Source organism: Hevea brasiliensis, chromosome 15 (assembly GCF_030052815.1).
Source record: "Hevea brasiliensis isolate MT/VB/25A 57/8 chromosome 15, ASM3005281v1, whole genome shotgun sequence".
Lineage (NCBI taxonomy): Eukaryota > Viridiplantae > Streptophyta > Magnoliopsida > Malpighiales > Euphorbiaceae > Hevea > Hevea brasiliensis.
Genome location: NC_079507.1, coordinates 32191879 through 32205515, shown reverse-complemented (window position 1 = coordinate 32205515; position 13637 = coordinate 32191879). Strand labels below are relative to the sequence as shown.

The 13637-nt window shown below is 32.7% G+C and overlaps 2 protein-coding genes across 2 annotated transcripts; one reads left to right on the top strand and one right to left on the bottom strand.

Annotated features, from left to right (window-relative positions):
* The first annotated feature begins 1599 nt into the window (after positions 1-1599).
* Positions 1600-6979, top strand: LOC110667376 (peptidyl-prolyl cis-trans isomerase CYP38, chloroplastic). The gene is made up of 7 exons (XM_021828188.2): positions 1600-2008; positions 2402-2692; positions 2855-3054; positions 4818-5053; positions 5294-5436; positions 6334-6405; positions 6543-6979. Exons 1-7 carry the CDS (start codon positions 1817-1819, stop codon positions 6768-6770), a joined length of 1362 nt encoding a protein of 453 aa, XP_021683880.2. The 5' UTR covers positions 1600-1816; the 3' UTR covers positions 6771-6979.
* A 752-nt stretch (positions 6980-7731) lies between these two features.
* On the bottom strand, positions 7732-12019 carry LOC110667375 (serine/threonine-protein kinase STY13). Its single transcript, XM_021828187.2, has 6 exons — positions 11518-12019; positions 10128-10249; positions 9365-9561; positions 9044-9218; positions 8379-8513; positions 7732-8238 (listed from the first exon to the last, which is right to left on the bottom strand). Exons 1-6 carry the CDS (start codon positions 11807-11809, stop codon positions 8032-8034), a joined length of 1128 nt encoding a protein of 375 aa, XP_021683879.2. The 5' UTR covers positions 11810-12019; the 3' UTR covers positions 7732-8031.
* Between the last annotated feature and the right edge of the window lie 1618 nt (positions 12020-13637).

Sequence of the window (13637 nt, the reverse complement as noted above, 5' to 3'; positions counted from 1 at the left end):
ATATATATATATATATATATATATATATATATATATATATATATATATATTGTTTTTTACATTATTATAAAGAAATATTTTAAAAAAATAATTAATAATTCTTTAAAAATAAAAATTTAATTTAATTTTAATGGCCATATAAAAGACTTCACTTATTATAATTTAAAAAATTATAAAAATAATCTATTAATCATATATATATATATATATATATCATAATTAAAATATTTAAATTTTCATTTTAACATATTCTTTTAATTATGAATTTAATTATTAATATTAGATAATACTTAATTTAATAATTTTGCTTCATAATGCTAAAAATTCAAAAATTATTAACCAATATTTGACAATTGTATCCATTGTTAATTAATACTTAACGTGAATAAAAAAATACTATTTTTATTTAAAATATAAAATATTTATAATTTCAAAATAGAAAATATTTAAATTTTTATTTAAATTATTTTTTAATTATTATTGTATATAAAATATTTAAAATTTAAAAAATATTATATTATTGATATTTGATTTTAAAAGTAAAATTAGTTTATTAGACAAAATAGTTTTAATTTCCAGTTTAACTTTTTTCATTATAAATTTAACTATTAATATTAAGTAATGCTTAATTTTATAATTTATCGTAATAATTATTGATATAAAAACCCTCAAAAGTGTTCTCAAGGAACTAAAAAATTAGATGCATCACCGATGGTAAATATTGTACATTTGGATGAGGGCAATTGTGAGTTAATCTTGGGAAGTATAGAAATCGATTTAGGAGAAGAGAATTTGAGGAAAACAGAAGTGTAAGAAAATGCAAACATTCATTTAGATGACTTAAAGGAAGATTATAGTAGGGTAAAGAAAGGACATAAGCTTAGTACTATTAAAGGAAAATCAGAAATATAGTTTTTAAGTACAATACTTACAAGGCCCTCTAATAAGAGTCTGTGAAAGAGAAGAAAAAAATAAATAAATAAAAATAAAAATCTCTTTGGATGTATTTGCTAACAATTTCATCTAATCCTAAGGGTCTATTTATCTTCTTCTTTATTTTTTTTTTCCCTTTCTGTTTGAGATGTTATGCTTTCCTTTTTTTTTTTCTTCTTTTAGTAAACTTCCCCTTGATACTACACATTTCAGGAATATCTTTATGGCAAACTAGTTATTTATTCTCAATATTAAAATTACTGACTAGAACTATTTAATTTAAACAATGTTAAATAGTAAACACATTTTCTAGCATCCATAAACAGGACACAAACAAATGTTTATATTAATAAATAAAAAATTATCAATTCAAAATTTTAATTTAATTGATTATTTTGATTTAAACTAAATACTACTAAACTAATATATATTGTTATATATAGTAATTAAATTTTTTACTAAAATATTTAAAAAATAATTAATTAATTTAATTGATTAATAAAAATTTAAATCTGTACAACTGCTGATTAGTTATAAACTGCAGCTGTTTCAAATCAGTGACCAGTCCGAACCATGAAGACAACGAAACCAACAGTTCCGGCCCAGAAACAGGCGGAAACCAGCCCATTGCCAGTTCTACTAAGAGATCCGAAAATCCAAAACCTCTTATCTTGTGATCTTATCCAAAGCGTGAGGACGAAGGTCTACTTGTAGCATCTCCTGCGTTAGATTACCGACTGACCAAGAAACCTTATCTACTAATCTCTGTCCATAGCTCTCTAAAGCATATATTCATTTTCCAGTTCTTCTGCTGGGCCCAGATGTTATATATCTTTCTTATCCTGTGAATTTTTTCTCTGTTTGTTTTTGAGTGACTTCAGTTATGGCAGCCGTAATCCCATGCCATTTTTGTTCTTCTCTAGCTAATTCCAAGCTCGAAATCAGCCCCGTTTTACCCAGAAAGCATTTTGGCTTCGCAAACAATTTCCACGTCAATGCTGCTTGGTGGGCTAGAAGAACAGCACGCAGATGTTCTCTTAGAAACTCCCATCAACCTCAATTCAATGATAAACAAGTATGTCGGTTTTTATTGTTATTCTGTTCGTATTTCTCTAATTACGGTACTGCATTTTAATTTTTTATGATGAAACTATGAAATTGATTTTGCATATTTAAATTGGGAGCTAACTGTTGATGGGTCTCATTTTGTTGATTTTTCTAGCTTGTAATTAGCGCGATTTGTTGAAATTTAGGATTTTAATTCTATCTAACGATATGGGGATTTGAAATATGGTTTCAAAATTTATAGCAAACTTTGTATACATCGGTTTGACTGTTTCGGTAGTCTGGGCAATTTGTTAAATAGAAGCAGTCGATCCATGGCTAACCATAACAATATGCAACAAAAATGTGTATTTGGGTTACTCATAACAAATAATTTTTTTTTTTTTTTGTTATTCTTGAGCAGAAAGGGAAGCCGTTTTCGTTAAAGGAATGTGCAATTTCTCTTGCTTTGGCGGTTGGGTTGATTACAGGAGTACCTTCATTGGATTGGTCTAGTATTGCATATGCAGCTAGTCCTGCATTGCCTGATCTTTCAGTATTAATATCTGGACCGCCCATTAAGGACCCGGGAACATTGTTAAGATATGCTCTTCCAATTGATAATAAAGCTATAAGGGAAGTTCAAAAACCACTTGAAGATATCACAGATAGTCTCAAGATTACTGGTGTCAAGGCACTTGATTCTGTGGAGAGAGTAAGACAACTCAGCCTTTTTATTTTTTATAATTTGGTATTGATGGTATTCTTACGAGACACACCTTTCTTCTTCTTCATCTTCTTCCTTTTTTTTTTTTAAGTTATTTTGGAGATATGGTGGATTAATGGTATGTGGTAATGATCTTTATATGAAATTTAGAATGTGAGGCAGGCATCTCGAGCCCTTAAGCAGGGGAAGAGTTTGATTATCTCAGGCTTGGCTGAATCAAAGAAGGACCATGGAGTGGAACTCCTTGACAAGCTAGAATCTGGAATGGATGAGCTTCAACAGATGGTTGAGGATAGGAACAGAGACGCAGTGGCACCTAAACAGAAGGAGCTGCTTAATTATGTTGGAGGGTAAGTATTATAATAGAACCATGACTAACAGAATGCTGAAGATTTAGGTTCTTGATTACTTTAAAAAGTCAAAAATGAAAAATGAAAAAAGAAAGAAAGAAAAAAAGAACGTTAGGTATTGATACAACAACTCAAAAGAGCAATTGGAATGGAATAGCCTTCTAGTTCTCAACTGTATCTCAAGATGTCAAGTTGGGTGAAGATAAGTTAAAAGCTACAAAATAGTTACGATATGCGACAGAATTCAATAGTGCTTCAAAATGTAAAGCTGTACAACACAGGAATCAATTCTAGGCTGTCATGTTATGTTGTTGAATTCTTGAATTCTCAACTAAATGCTATAATGAAGTTTCAGGGAAGTTTTCATGCTGACAACACTAATATTCTTAACCTGGTAATAACTTTTCTCAAGTCCCACATCGACTGTGTATTGGGCAGAAATTTTTCATATATGATTTGGGCAATTCTTCTCCTATAAGGTGCCTTTTGGGGTGTAGTTACATTGGTCCATTTAGCAACATGGCATCGGTGCTAACCCTAGTACCAATGTTGGTTCACTTGTAGATGTCCAGTCTTGCAAACTTCATGCTCTAGGTGTCTATTCCTGGGCATGAGGCGGGTATGTCAAGTCCCACATTCACTGGGTATTGGGCAAAAGTGTTTTATATATGACTTAGGCAATCCTCCTCCCGCACAGTGCTATTTGGGTGGAGTTAGGCCAAGTCCATTTTATTTATAACTTTGATATAATCAGATGCTTAATAAATGTTCTCAAGTATTAATTATTTTCATCCATTTATTGCGAATTGATTATGCTACTGAGCCACTTGCCGTACAACATATGATCTGCCTGCAAAACTTGTCATAATACCATTCAAGAAAGACATGTCTTTGAGGTTGTGCTTGTTGTCATTTTATGTTATACCTCTTAATTGCAACTATACACACACACACACACACACACACACATATATATATATATGCTTTGAAGTGATCAAGTTAAATTCAGCTAGTTATGCTAATTTAATTGATCACATTTTGGTGACATATGAAACAAACTTTGATCCCTTAAGAGTTTCTTCCTCTTATGTCTAGGGCGCTATTGTCTTTTTGGTTTCCAACCCAATAAGGTGTTTCCTTGATAAATCTAACACAGAATGAACTCCATCATGAGAGTTAGTATAAACATTGTCCAATGTGGCTCAAAATGCTAAAGTTATGCTATTGACGCAGTTAGTTAATTGATGTAAAACCACAAAGAACAATGAACAATCAGAGGGAAAAATAACTAAACTCTCAAAATATGTCAAGTCTTAATTGTCAATATCAATAATAATAAGCTCTCTAGAAAAAAAAAGAAAAACCTAAATTACATAGGTATTTATAGACTAATAACTAATACTACTACTACTAGGATTAGGAATCCCAAAATAGGAAAGCACTAAACCAATACTTATTAGAAAAATACTAAACCTAATAAAACTGTTCAAGTATTCCTAAATAATTTTAAGATGAAAAGTTAAATCAAAATAATTCCTAAATTTAGTTTTCCTTGACTGAATCATTAATGTTCTTTCTACTTCCACAAGAATATGAATCAACAATGAGAGTTTGTTGGTTCCATACTTTTACAAAACTGTCTCCAAATTGGCACATAAAATTGAGGGCTTAGGAAAGTTAATCCTCTTAAGATAAAGTATTCTCATATATACCCTTGTCATTGACTGCAGCTGAGATCTTCCTGGGGCATTGGGTTTCTGCAGTGTTGAAGAGGATATGGTGGATGGCTTCCCTTATGAAGTGCCTGAAGAGTACCAAAGTATGCCTCTCTTGAAGGGTAGAGCAGCTGTGGATATGAAGGTCAAGGTTAAAGACAATCCTAATATAGAGGAGTGTGTGTTCCGCATTGTTCTAGATGGTTACAATGCTCCTGTAACTGCTGGGAACTTTGTAGACTTGGTGGAAAGGCACTTCTATGATGGCATGGAAATCCAGAGAGGTAAAATCATTAAAAGTAAAATCATTTCATTCTTCTTTGCATTTGCATCCCCCAACAAATATCTTGCAGAATAGTGGAGATCAAAGTGATTGGGTATGTTGGTGCTTTTTGCACCTCTTACACTGTTTTGTTCCCCTTTCCAATATCACTTCCCTACACACCTACGCTATGACAAGTTATCTGTAGTTATAAATCATATTTTTCAGATGTAAATTAAAAGTTTCCCTCAATTTATTGCAGCGGATGGTTTTGTTGTCCAAACTGGGGATCCTGCAGGTCCTGCTGAGGGTTTTATTGATCCTAGTACGGAGAAAACTAGGACTGTACCATTGGAAATCATGGTGAATGGGGAGAAAACACCGTTCTATGGGGCAACTTTGGAGGTAAGCTCCTCTCTTTCATGTGTATCATGATTGAACATAATTGTCTAAAAGGAGGCCTTAACCTAAACGTTTTTCCATCTCTGCATAAATATTGTATCTGGGCACTTGCCCACATAAGTTTGTAGTTTTTAACATGGTACTCAGAATGAATGAACAAATGCAGACTTATAAAATAAATATGGCTTTGATGCATTGTTGTTAAGCTCCACTCGGTTTGAAATTCATGGTGCTCACTTCACTAGATGAAAATTCAAGTATTTTGATACGAACCTGCCTAACTCCACCTCAAAAGCCAGCTCACAGGGGGAGGTTTGCAAACCCATATATATAATACCCGAGATCTCCCTGCAGAACCGATGTGGGACGCATCATTCCCAACCCCTTTATACTGAACATTCTTGTGAAGCAACCAGAGTCATAACTCGTTCACTCCGATCTCTCCCGAAGAACGTCAGGAAACCTTTTGTACATGGCCCACTGGCCCATATAGAGTGAGGCTTCGATACCAAATGATACGAACCTGCCTAACTACACCTAGAAAGCTAGCTCATAAGGGTATATTTGCAAACCTATATATATAACACCCAAGACCTCCCTGCAGAACCAATGTGGGACGCATCATATTTGAATCCTAGTTATGGCTTCTTTATTGTGCAGAAAGCCTTAATTGTGGAATGAATATTATTCAACTTTGAATTGTGGAATGAATATTATTCAAATTTGACTACTATATCATTAGAAGGTTTAACAACACTGAGTTCAAAATCTGTTCCTTCTGATTTTCACTATTTTCCACCTAGATGCCTATCTTCCACTATCCTCTTATATCTTTATTTTTGTTGGTGCTGAAACTTGTGTTATGCTGGATTTCTGATTTCAAAAGACGTGTCTTGACAGGAACTTGGTTTATACAAGGCTCAGACAAAGCTTCCATTCAATGCATTTGGAACAATGGCCATGGCCAGAGATGTGAGAATTTGAAATTGAAATGCTATTTCTCCTTCTCAATTTTCTCTTCATGCTTTGTGTGTGTGAGTGGTGATTTCATTACTTGAAAGCTGACTCTAAAGGCATCTTTTAAAAAAAATTAATTTAATTTTTAACAGGAGTTTGAGAACAACTCAGCTTCAAGCCAGGTATTTTGGCTGCTGAAAGAAAGTGAACTGACTCCCAGCAATGCAAACATATTGGACGGCCGTTATGCTGTTTTTGGTTATATAACAGAAAATGAGGATTATTTGGCTGATCTTAAGGTTGGTGATGTGATAGAATCCATGCAAGTGGTTTCCGGTCTGGATAATTTAGTTAATCCAAGCTATAAAATTGCTGGCTAGGCCTCAGACATATTTTAGGCAATTATATGGTGAATGAGAGTCTGTTGAGCTCTCCCAAAAGAATTAGCTGATGAAGGTACAATGTTGTGTGTTGGGCAGATTTCAAAATTGTCATTTGTGCCATTGTTCAGAAATCTTTCATTCTTGAAGATTCTAGTGTTGCGTTGAGAATGTGCTTTATTAATGTTGATGACTCCAAGATTGATTCATTTCGTTTCTTTAACGTTATCCTTTTATGTTCTCTTGCCCTTTGTAACTCTGGAGCTTGAATCTTGGTTAGAATTTCTTTCCTAAATTGGGTGCATACGCTATTATAAAAGCTTAAATATATTTATATTATATTTAAGTAATATTTATCGTTCTTTTTAAAACAGATAAAATTAAAAATATCAATTTGTGCTGTGATTTGGACTCGTTCCACATTTTTATTTGAGATCATTTAAAAACTATTAAAAAAGGTTTTTGATGATCGTATATATATCTGGAAGGGCACAAAAATAAAATTCAAACAAAGATGTAAGTGTTGAATCTTATCAAATAGTGTATTCTCTAAATTCGATTTGGCTTTAGTACAGTTAATTCGGACTGATACTCAAAATCTCATAGTACAGGAGCTCACTGATAATTATATCCCTATTTTCGTGCTTTCCCTAAAATAGCAGGAAAATTTTCATTAGTTTTCTACAAGTTGCTAGAGCAATAAATTCTAGATCAAACCGATCATTATGTCAGTCCCAGCTTCATCCATTGAACCCATCAATCTCATTATTATCAGATCACTAGAAACCACCATTTCTTCTCTACCTTTCCGTTTTCTTTGACCAACAAAATTTCACATGTCAAGTTTACAAATATCTCAAAAAGCTACAAACATTACTTCCACCACCACATCATGTCAAGAGCTCGAGCTCGTTTCCATACCGTTTTTCATGTCATAAGCATTCTATGATGATCAAATCAATTTTGATATCAAGGCTCATCATATAGAAAAGGGTGTCTGGCCTATCCATGATATGAATGGCCAGTCAAATAAGATACATAATTCTTACAAAGCAGAGCAAGAACAAGAAAAAAAGAGAAAGAAAGAAGAGATTTACAGAATGCCTTATCCAATAAAGGAACAGTCACTGCATGGCTCCTCTCAGTCTACAGCCTCCGCAGTTTATATGACCTCAGCTTTTCAACCCCAGCATCTTCAAATGAACTAGATACCATTTCCAATAATATAGAACCCACTGTCCCACAATCCTTAAAACAACATTTATGGCCCTCGATACCTGCGGAAAAAGAGACAACCTTGAGGTTGGTCTAGAGGGATCATGCCTCCTCCCTTGGATGTGTCAATTGCCTCTAACATGGACACAACCTCCTCCATCTCAGGCCGCTTGTCAGGATTCGCATCCCAGCATCGCTTCATTACGTTGGCAAGAGAACTTGGGCAACACCGGGGTATTTCTGGCCTCAGATTCTATTGTTTCACATACAAGTTTTTTTTTCTTTTTCAGCTTATTATAACAGAAACGGATATTGTAATGATTATAGAAAGCATATTACTGTCAATATAGTTTTCTGCAACAAAATGAAAACTGTCTGAAATGCTTCATTTACCTGTCGGACAACAGCAGATGTCACTTCCGAGAAACTGAGGTCTGGATATGGCATGTCACAGCAGTATATCTCCCACAGGCAAATTCCAAAACTGTACACATCGCACTTTCTATTATATGGGTTGCCATTGAGAACCTGTCCCAGTTACAGTTTATTGCCAATAAATAACATAAAGATGAGTTTAAAGCTGAAAGGAAGCTATATGACCCATTAAAAGTTTCTTAAAAAATTCCAATACATTGAGAATCAGCTATATATAAACTGCAATCTAAAAGCTAATATAAAGCAACATCAATCCATACTAAAGCTGAGGCATCAAAAAGTAAAATTCTTATAAGGAATTCGCCTCTAACAATTTGTGTATATATATACATCACCTGGACAAAGTTATTTTGAAACAAAAGTTAATTGCCATTAAGTAGAGTTTGAATCTTTTATTTTTTTTTTTGGGAATAATGTAATGAAATGCAAGTTTTCACTATGCTTCGTCCACCGAAGGCAGAAGAACTTGAGTCAAAACACCACAGCCAATATTCTGTAGAAGCAGTTATGATCCAAGCCTATTGATTTATGACAACTACCAAGTGATGTATAGTCTCTGAGTGCTTTACTAACAAAGCATTGGAGTCATAAGCAGATGTTCCTAGACTTTGAAAGTTGCATACCTCAGGAGCCATGTATCCAAGTGTTCCAGTCTCTCCAGTCATGTCATTAGGATTTGATGCTTCCAGACGAGCAACACCAAAGTCGGCTATTTTCACTGTACGTGTCTTGTCCAGAAGCATATTTTCTGTTTTAACATCTCTATGGACAATCTTCTTAGAATGGAGATAACTCAACCTATAAGAAATCCAAACACTAGCTTCAATACACTCAAGTTGCATTGCCTTTCAGTTGCACAAAAGGAGAAACATTCATGAAATTAAGCTTTAAATTCAGCAGATTTGAAGATCACATAAAATATAGATGGGGCATGAGAATTTGACCCTCGTGCAAGATCTAGTGCCAGTTGAATTACTACTTTAAATGCCAGCTTCCTTCTTCTGTTCTTTATGAGGTAAGATTTCAAAGCACCGCCAGGACAATATTCAACAACAACACAGCAAACATTACTTGGCATGCTGAAGTGACCATTCTCAGTTTGTATGTTCAACTCTGATGAGCCCATTGTTGCCCCAATAAACTACAAAAATTAATATGGCATGATTACTAATTAACCAAGAAGATAAGAATGAGAGCCATACAATGAAACATGGAGTTGTATTGAAGAAGTGAAACATACACTACTAGCAAACAAATTATAAAAGGCAACAGGAACCCTATTTATACAGGGATATCACATGGAAATTTTGCAATACTGAACTTCAATATTGTTTCACTCCTCCAAACAAAGACAAGTAAAAAGATCACTGAATAGTTTTAATCTTCTCTATAAGAGACACCAAAAGTACCAAAACAAAGAAAATGTCAAATTTCACGGCAATTTATTCGTTTTAAAATTAAAATGTTAATTTCCTTACAAAAGAAAAAATAAATTAATTAAATGTTCATTTCCATGACACCATAAATGATAGAAAAGCCGCAGCTTTTAATTATTTCACAGTATGACAGCTTAAAGGTGAGTGCTCACATGCTTCTTCTAATGGCCAAGAAAAGTTGTAAGATAGTAAAAGTTTTTGCTTGAAATATTTATATGCCATTTGAAATCACACTAAGGGGTAAAGAAAAGAGTCTTGGCATAAAATTTACCTTAGTTACATTAGGATGATCAAGCATGTGCCACACAGCGACTTCTTGAGTAAAAGCTGTTCTAAGTGAAGCTATTTCAGCCTCTGACCTGTGACCCTCCTCCCCCCAATCAAGAAGTTTAACTGAGATCGAGGAAGGAACAAAAGTTTAATATTTGCGAAAATTTGAAAAATATAAAACAGGAAAAAGGGGGCTTAGGATTTCAAAACATACCAGATTTAAAAGTATGCAATCAAAGAATAGTGTGGCAATATAGATTCTATTATCCCAAAACAACAGTAGAAGTATTCAATTAGATGTTAGATGAGCATTCATTAGGCAGCTTTATAGATAGGTACAGGAGATGAGTCAATATCAGCTTAGGTGCCTTCATTTACTTTCCGAAGAATTTTGCTAGGTGTAGTAACTCACTATAATGAATAGTGTTGCAGTGAATTACAGAATTCATTCACTTTCTAAATTTTAGTTATTTATTTTCTATATTTTGTACTAATTTAGAAAATTTTGATTATGTTTCACTCATTTTATGTATTTGCACATTCACTGTCTGTAATCAATACGACACCGTTCAAGCATCTTTACATCCCAAAATTGTTATTTCCAGAAAGTGACTGGCAAAGACGAGAGCAATCTAGTATAAAGATTGGAGTTGGACACATGAAAATTGAGATAATACGAAAAGCATCTTTAGAGTTGCTGCAGCTAACTAACAACTCATCCAATCTCGTGAAATCACAGATTTTGCAAGGCTCGATCATCAGTAAGGATCAATCGTCAACTACTTCATGAATAATAAAAGTGAAACAGTAATCATTCGGCTTAAAAAAATTACATGAAAAAAGAGGAAAGCAGATTTAAATACATGAAAATCTCACTTCAACTAAACAATTAATCAAAGTAATTTTATTTTTGGCTAATTTAAGATGAAAATTACCATTCTTTTATTTCCCTAACCATGAGATAGTTAAAATAAAAATAAATAAATAAATTTTACAAAGATCAATACTAACATTTGCATTACTGCAAGGATCTTATTGCCTTTAAGGAAATGCAGTTTTTCATCTTAGAAAACACAGGCCAAATATGCTTTCAAAATTTCAATTAATGGTGAAATTGATCATAGTGAAACGTAAAAGAGACAAATTTCTGTTTATAACAGCATGACAACGTTTCACAGAATATTTTAGCTCCCAAATGGGTTTCTCTATATCAGCCAACAAGAAATTGAAATAAATAAGCCAAATGTTGCATGCATAATCGATGTGTGCGAACTCAAATATTAACAAGAATTGTTGAGAAATAAGGAAATTGGAAAATTTGATAATGGCATTTGAACAAATGGGTAGCTTGGAAAATAAAAGAATCCAAATAGAAGAGTGTGACTACATACCAGCAACATCTTGGCCATCATAAATGCCACGGTGAACCGTGCCAAAGGTGCCTCGAGCGATAACACCTTTGATTATGAGTTTAGATGGGTCAATCTCCCATTCTTGCCTTGTTGCAGTGTTGTTTAGAGGTCTTTGCAGTGCTCCTTCTCCTTCTTCTCCATCTTTCTTGTTCTTGTTCTTCTCCATAGTCCATGCTCTACTTAGATGCCTCTGGAGTTGCTCGTCTAGGCTCTTCAGATCTATCTGATCTGCTCTCACATACGCACCTCCACTTTCACTCTTCTCCTTCATCTCTGCTTGAAAAATCTCACGTTTCTTGTAGAAAAATGAGCAAAAGACTCTTCCTTTCTCGATACAAGTGTCTGTGGGTGGTGTTGCTCAAGTGCAAAAGACCAAGACAACAAAGAATAACTGCCAGTGGACCTGTGGGGTTTGTAGAAGCAGTAGCGGTAGTAAACTATAACAGTAGAAGCAGTAGTTTTTAGACTTTCAAGTGAGATGGTGTTGTTTCTCTCCTCAAAGTCTATCTGTATCTATACTAGTGATGGCCATAGTATAATAATTAAAGTATAAATTTCAATATCTATCATTAAAATTATATAGTTATAATACTATAATTTTTAAATTTTAAAATAGAATATAAAATTTTTTAAATTTTTAATTTTATACAGTAAAATCTCTCTAATTTTCAATTATTGATTGTTCAGTTGACAATTGATGACTCTTAGTCAATATTTCTCTCACATCTCTTATTTAAATTATAAAATTATTCTCTCTGTACCTGAAAAATCATTCTATTTATAATGAGAAAAATGATTCAATTTACACATAACTTGAGAGAGAAAAGAGAAATATCGATTAAGCTCCACACTAGAACTGTTCAGGTCAGCGTCTAACTGAAAAACTAACAATTAGAGGTTAGATGGATTTTACTGTATAAAATTTAAAAGTTAAAGGGGCTTTATATTACATTTTTAAGTTAAAAAACTATAATGTTATATTAGATAAGTTCATAGATGATTGTCAAAATTTATCTAATAATTAGATGATAATGTCGATGAGATTACCCTTTACAATAATAATAATAATAATAATAATAATAATAATAATAATAGAATTATTATTATTATTATTATTATTATTATTATTAACCATCTCTATACTTTTACAATTACATTAAAGCATCCTTTTTAACATTTACTCTGTCAACAAAAAAGTCTTTCCATCTATTTTTTAGGCTTGATTTTATTCACCTTCTCTCAATTTTTAGAGTTATTTTACCACATTTTTTTAACTTCAATTTATATTATAAAAATATTTAAATTTTAATTTAATACCATATAAAGTCCTTTTAGCCAAATCTCTTGCGTACAACAATAAAAAATTAATTTGGATATACCTAAATAGATTCGACATGATAAAAAATAATCAAGAATTTATTTTGTCTAGAGATAAATAAAATAATTCGATAAAATGAAAGAGTTATTAGTAACGTCTAAGCCATAACTAGGGAGATTGTACTATACACATGGCAAAAAAAATTATTATTTATTATCTCTAATCTACCTAGGCATGTCTAAATTAGCTTCTGGTTGAAGTACCCAACAAAATCTGGCTAAAGGGATTTTGAGTAGTATTAAATTGAAATTTGAGTATTTTTTGATACAAATTAAAGTAAGGGACAGTGATGCAAGAACTTCAAATTTGATGGATAGTGAATTAAATTAGCCCCATTTTTAATTGTGTTTTATGTTAATTCAAACTTAAAAAAAGGTCTTAAGACAATTTTTTAAATACATTTTTACCCTCCTCTTTTTTATATCCTTTCAAAAGTAATCCTTATCAATTCTCTATCTCAGTCCCACCCGCAACTCATTCTTAGTCTCTGCTTTTATGTGCTTCTCTCTCTCTCTCTCTCTCTCGTTCTCATTATTTGTCTAAAGTCTGAACCCTTTTTTTTTTCTTATTGTTTATCCCCTATCGCCATCACTTCTGTTCTACATCCGTCCCTCATTACATATGTTTCATTTATTGGTGAGGCAATGAAAAGTTTCTTCGTCTAGTTCTATAATGGAAATTACGATGGAAGACCCACCAATTTCATAATCAAACATATTAA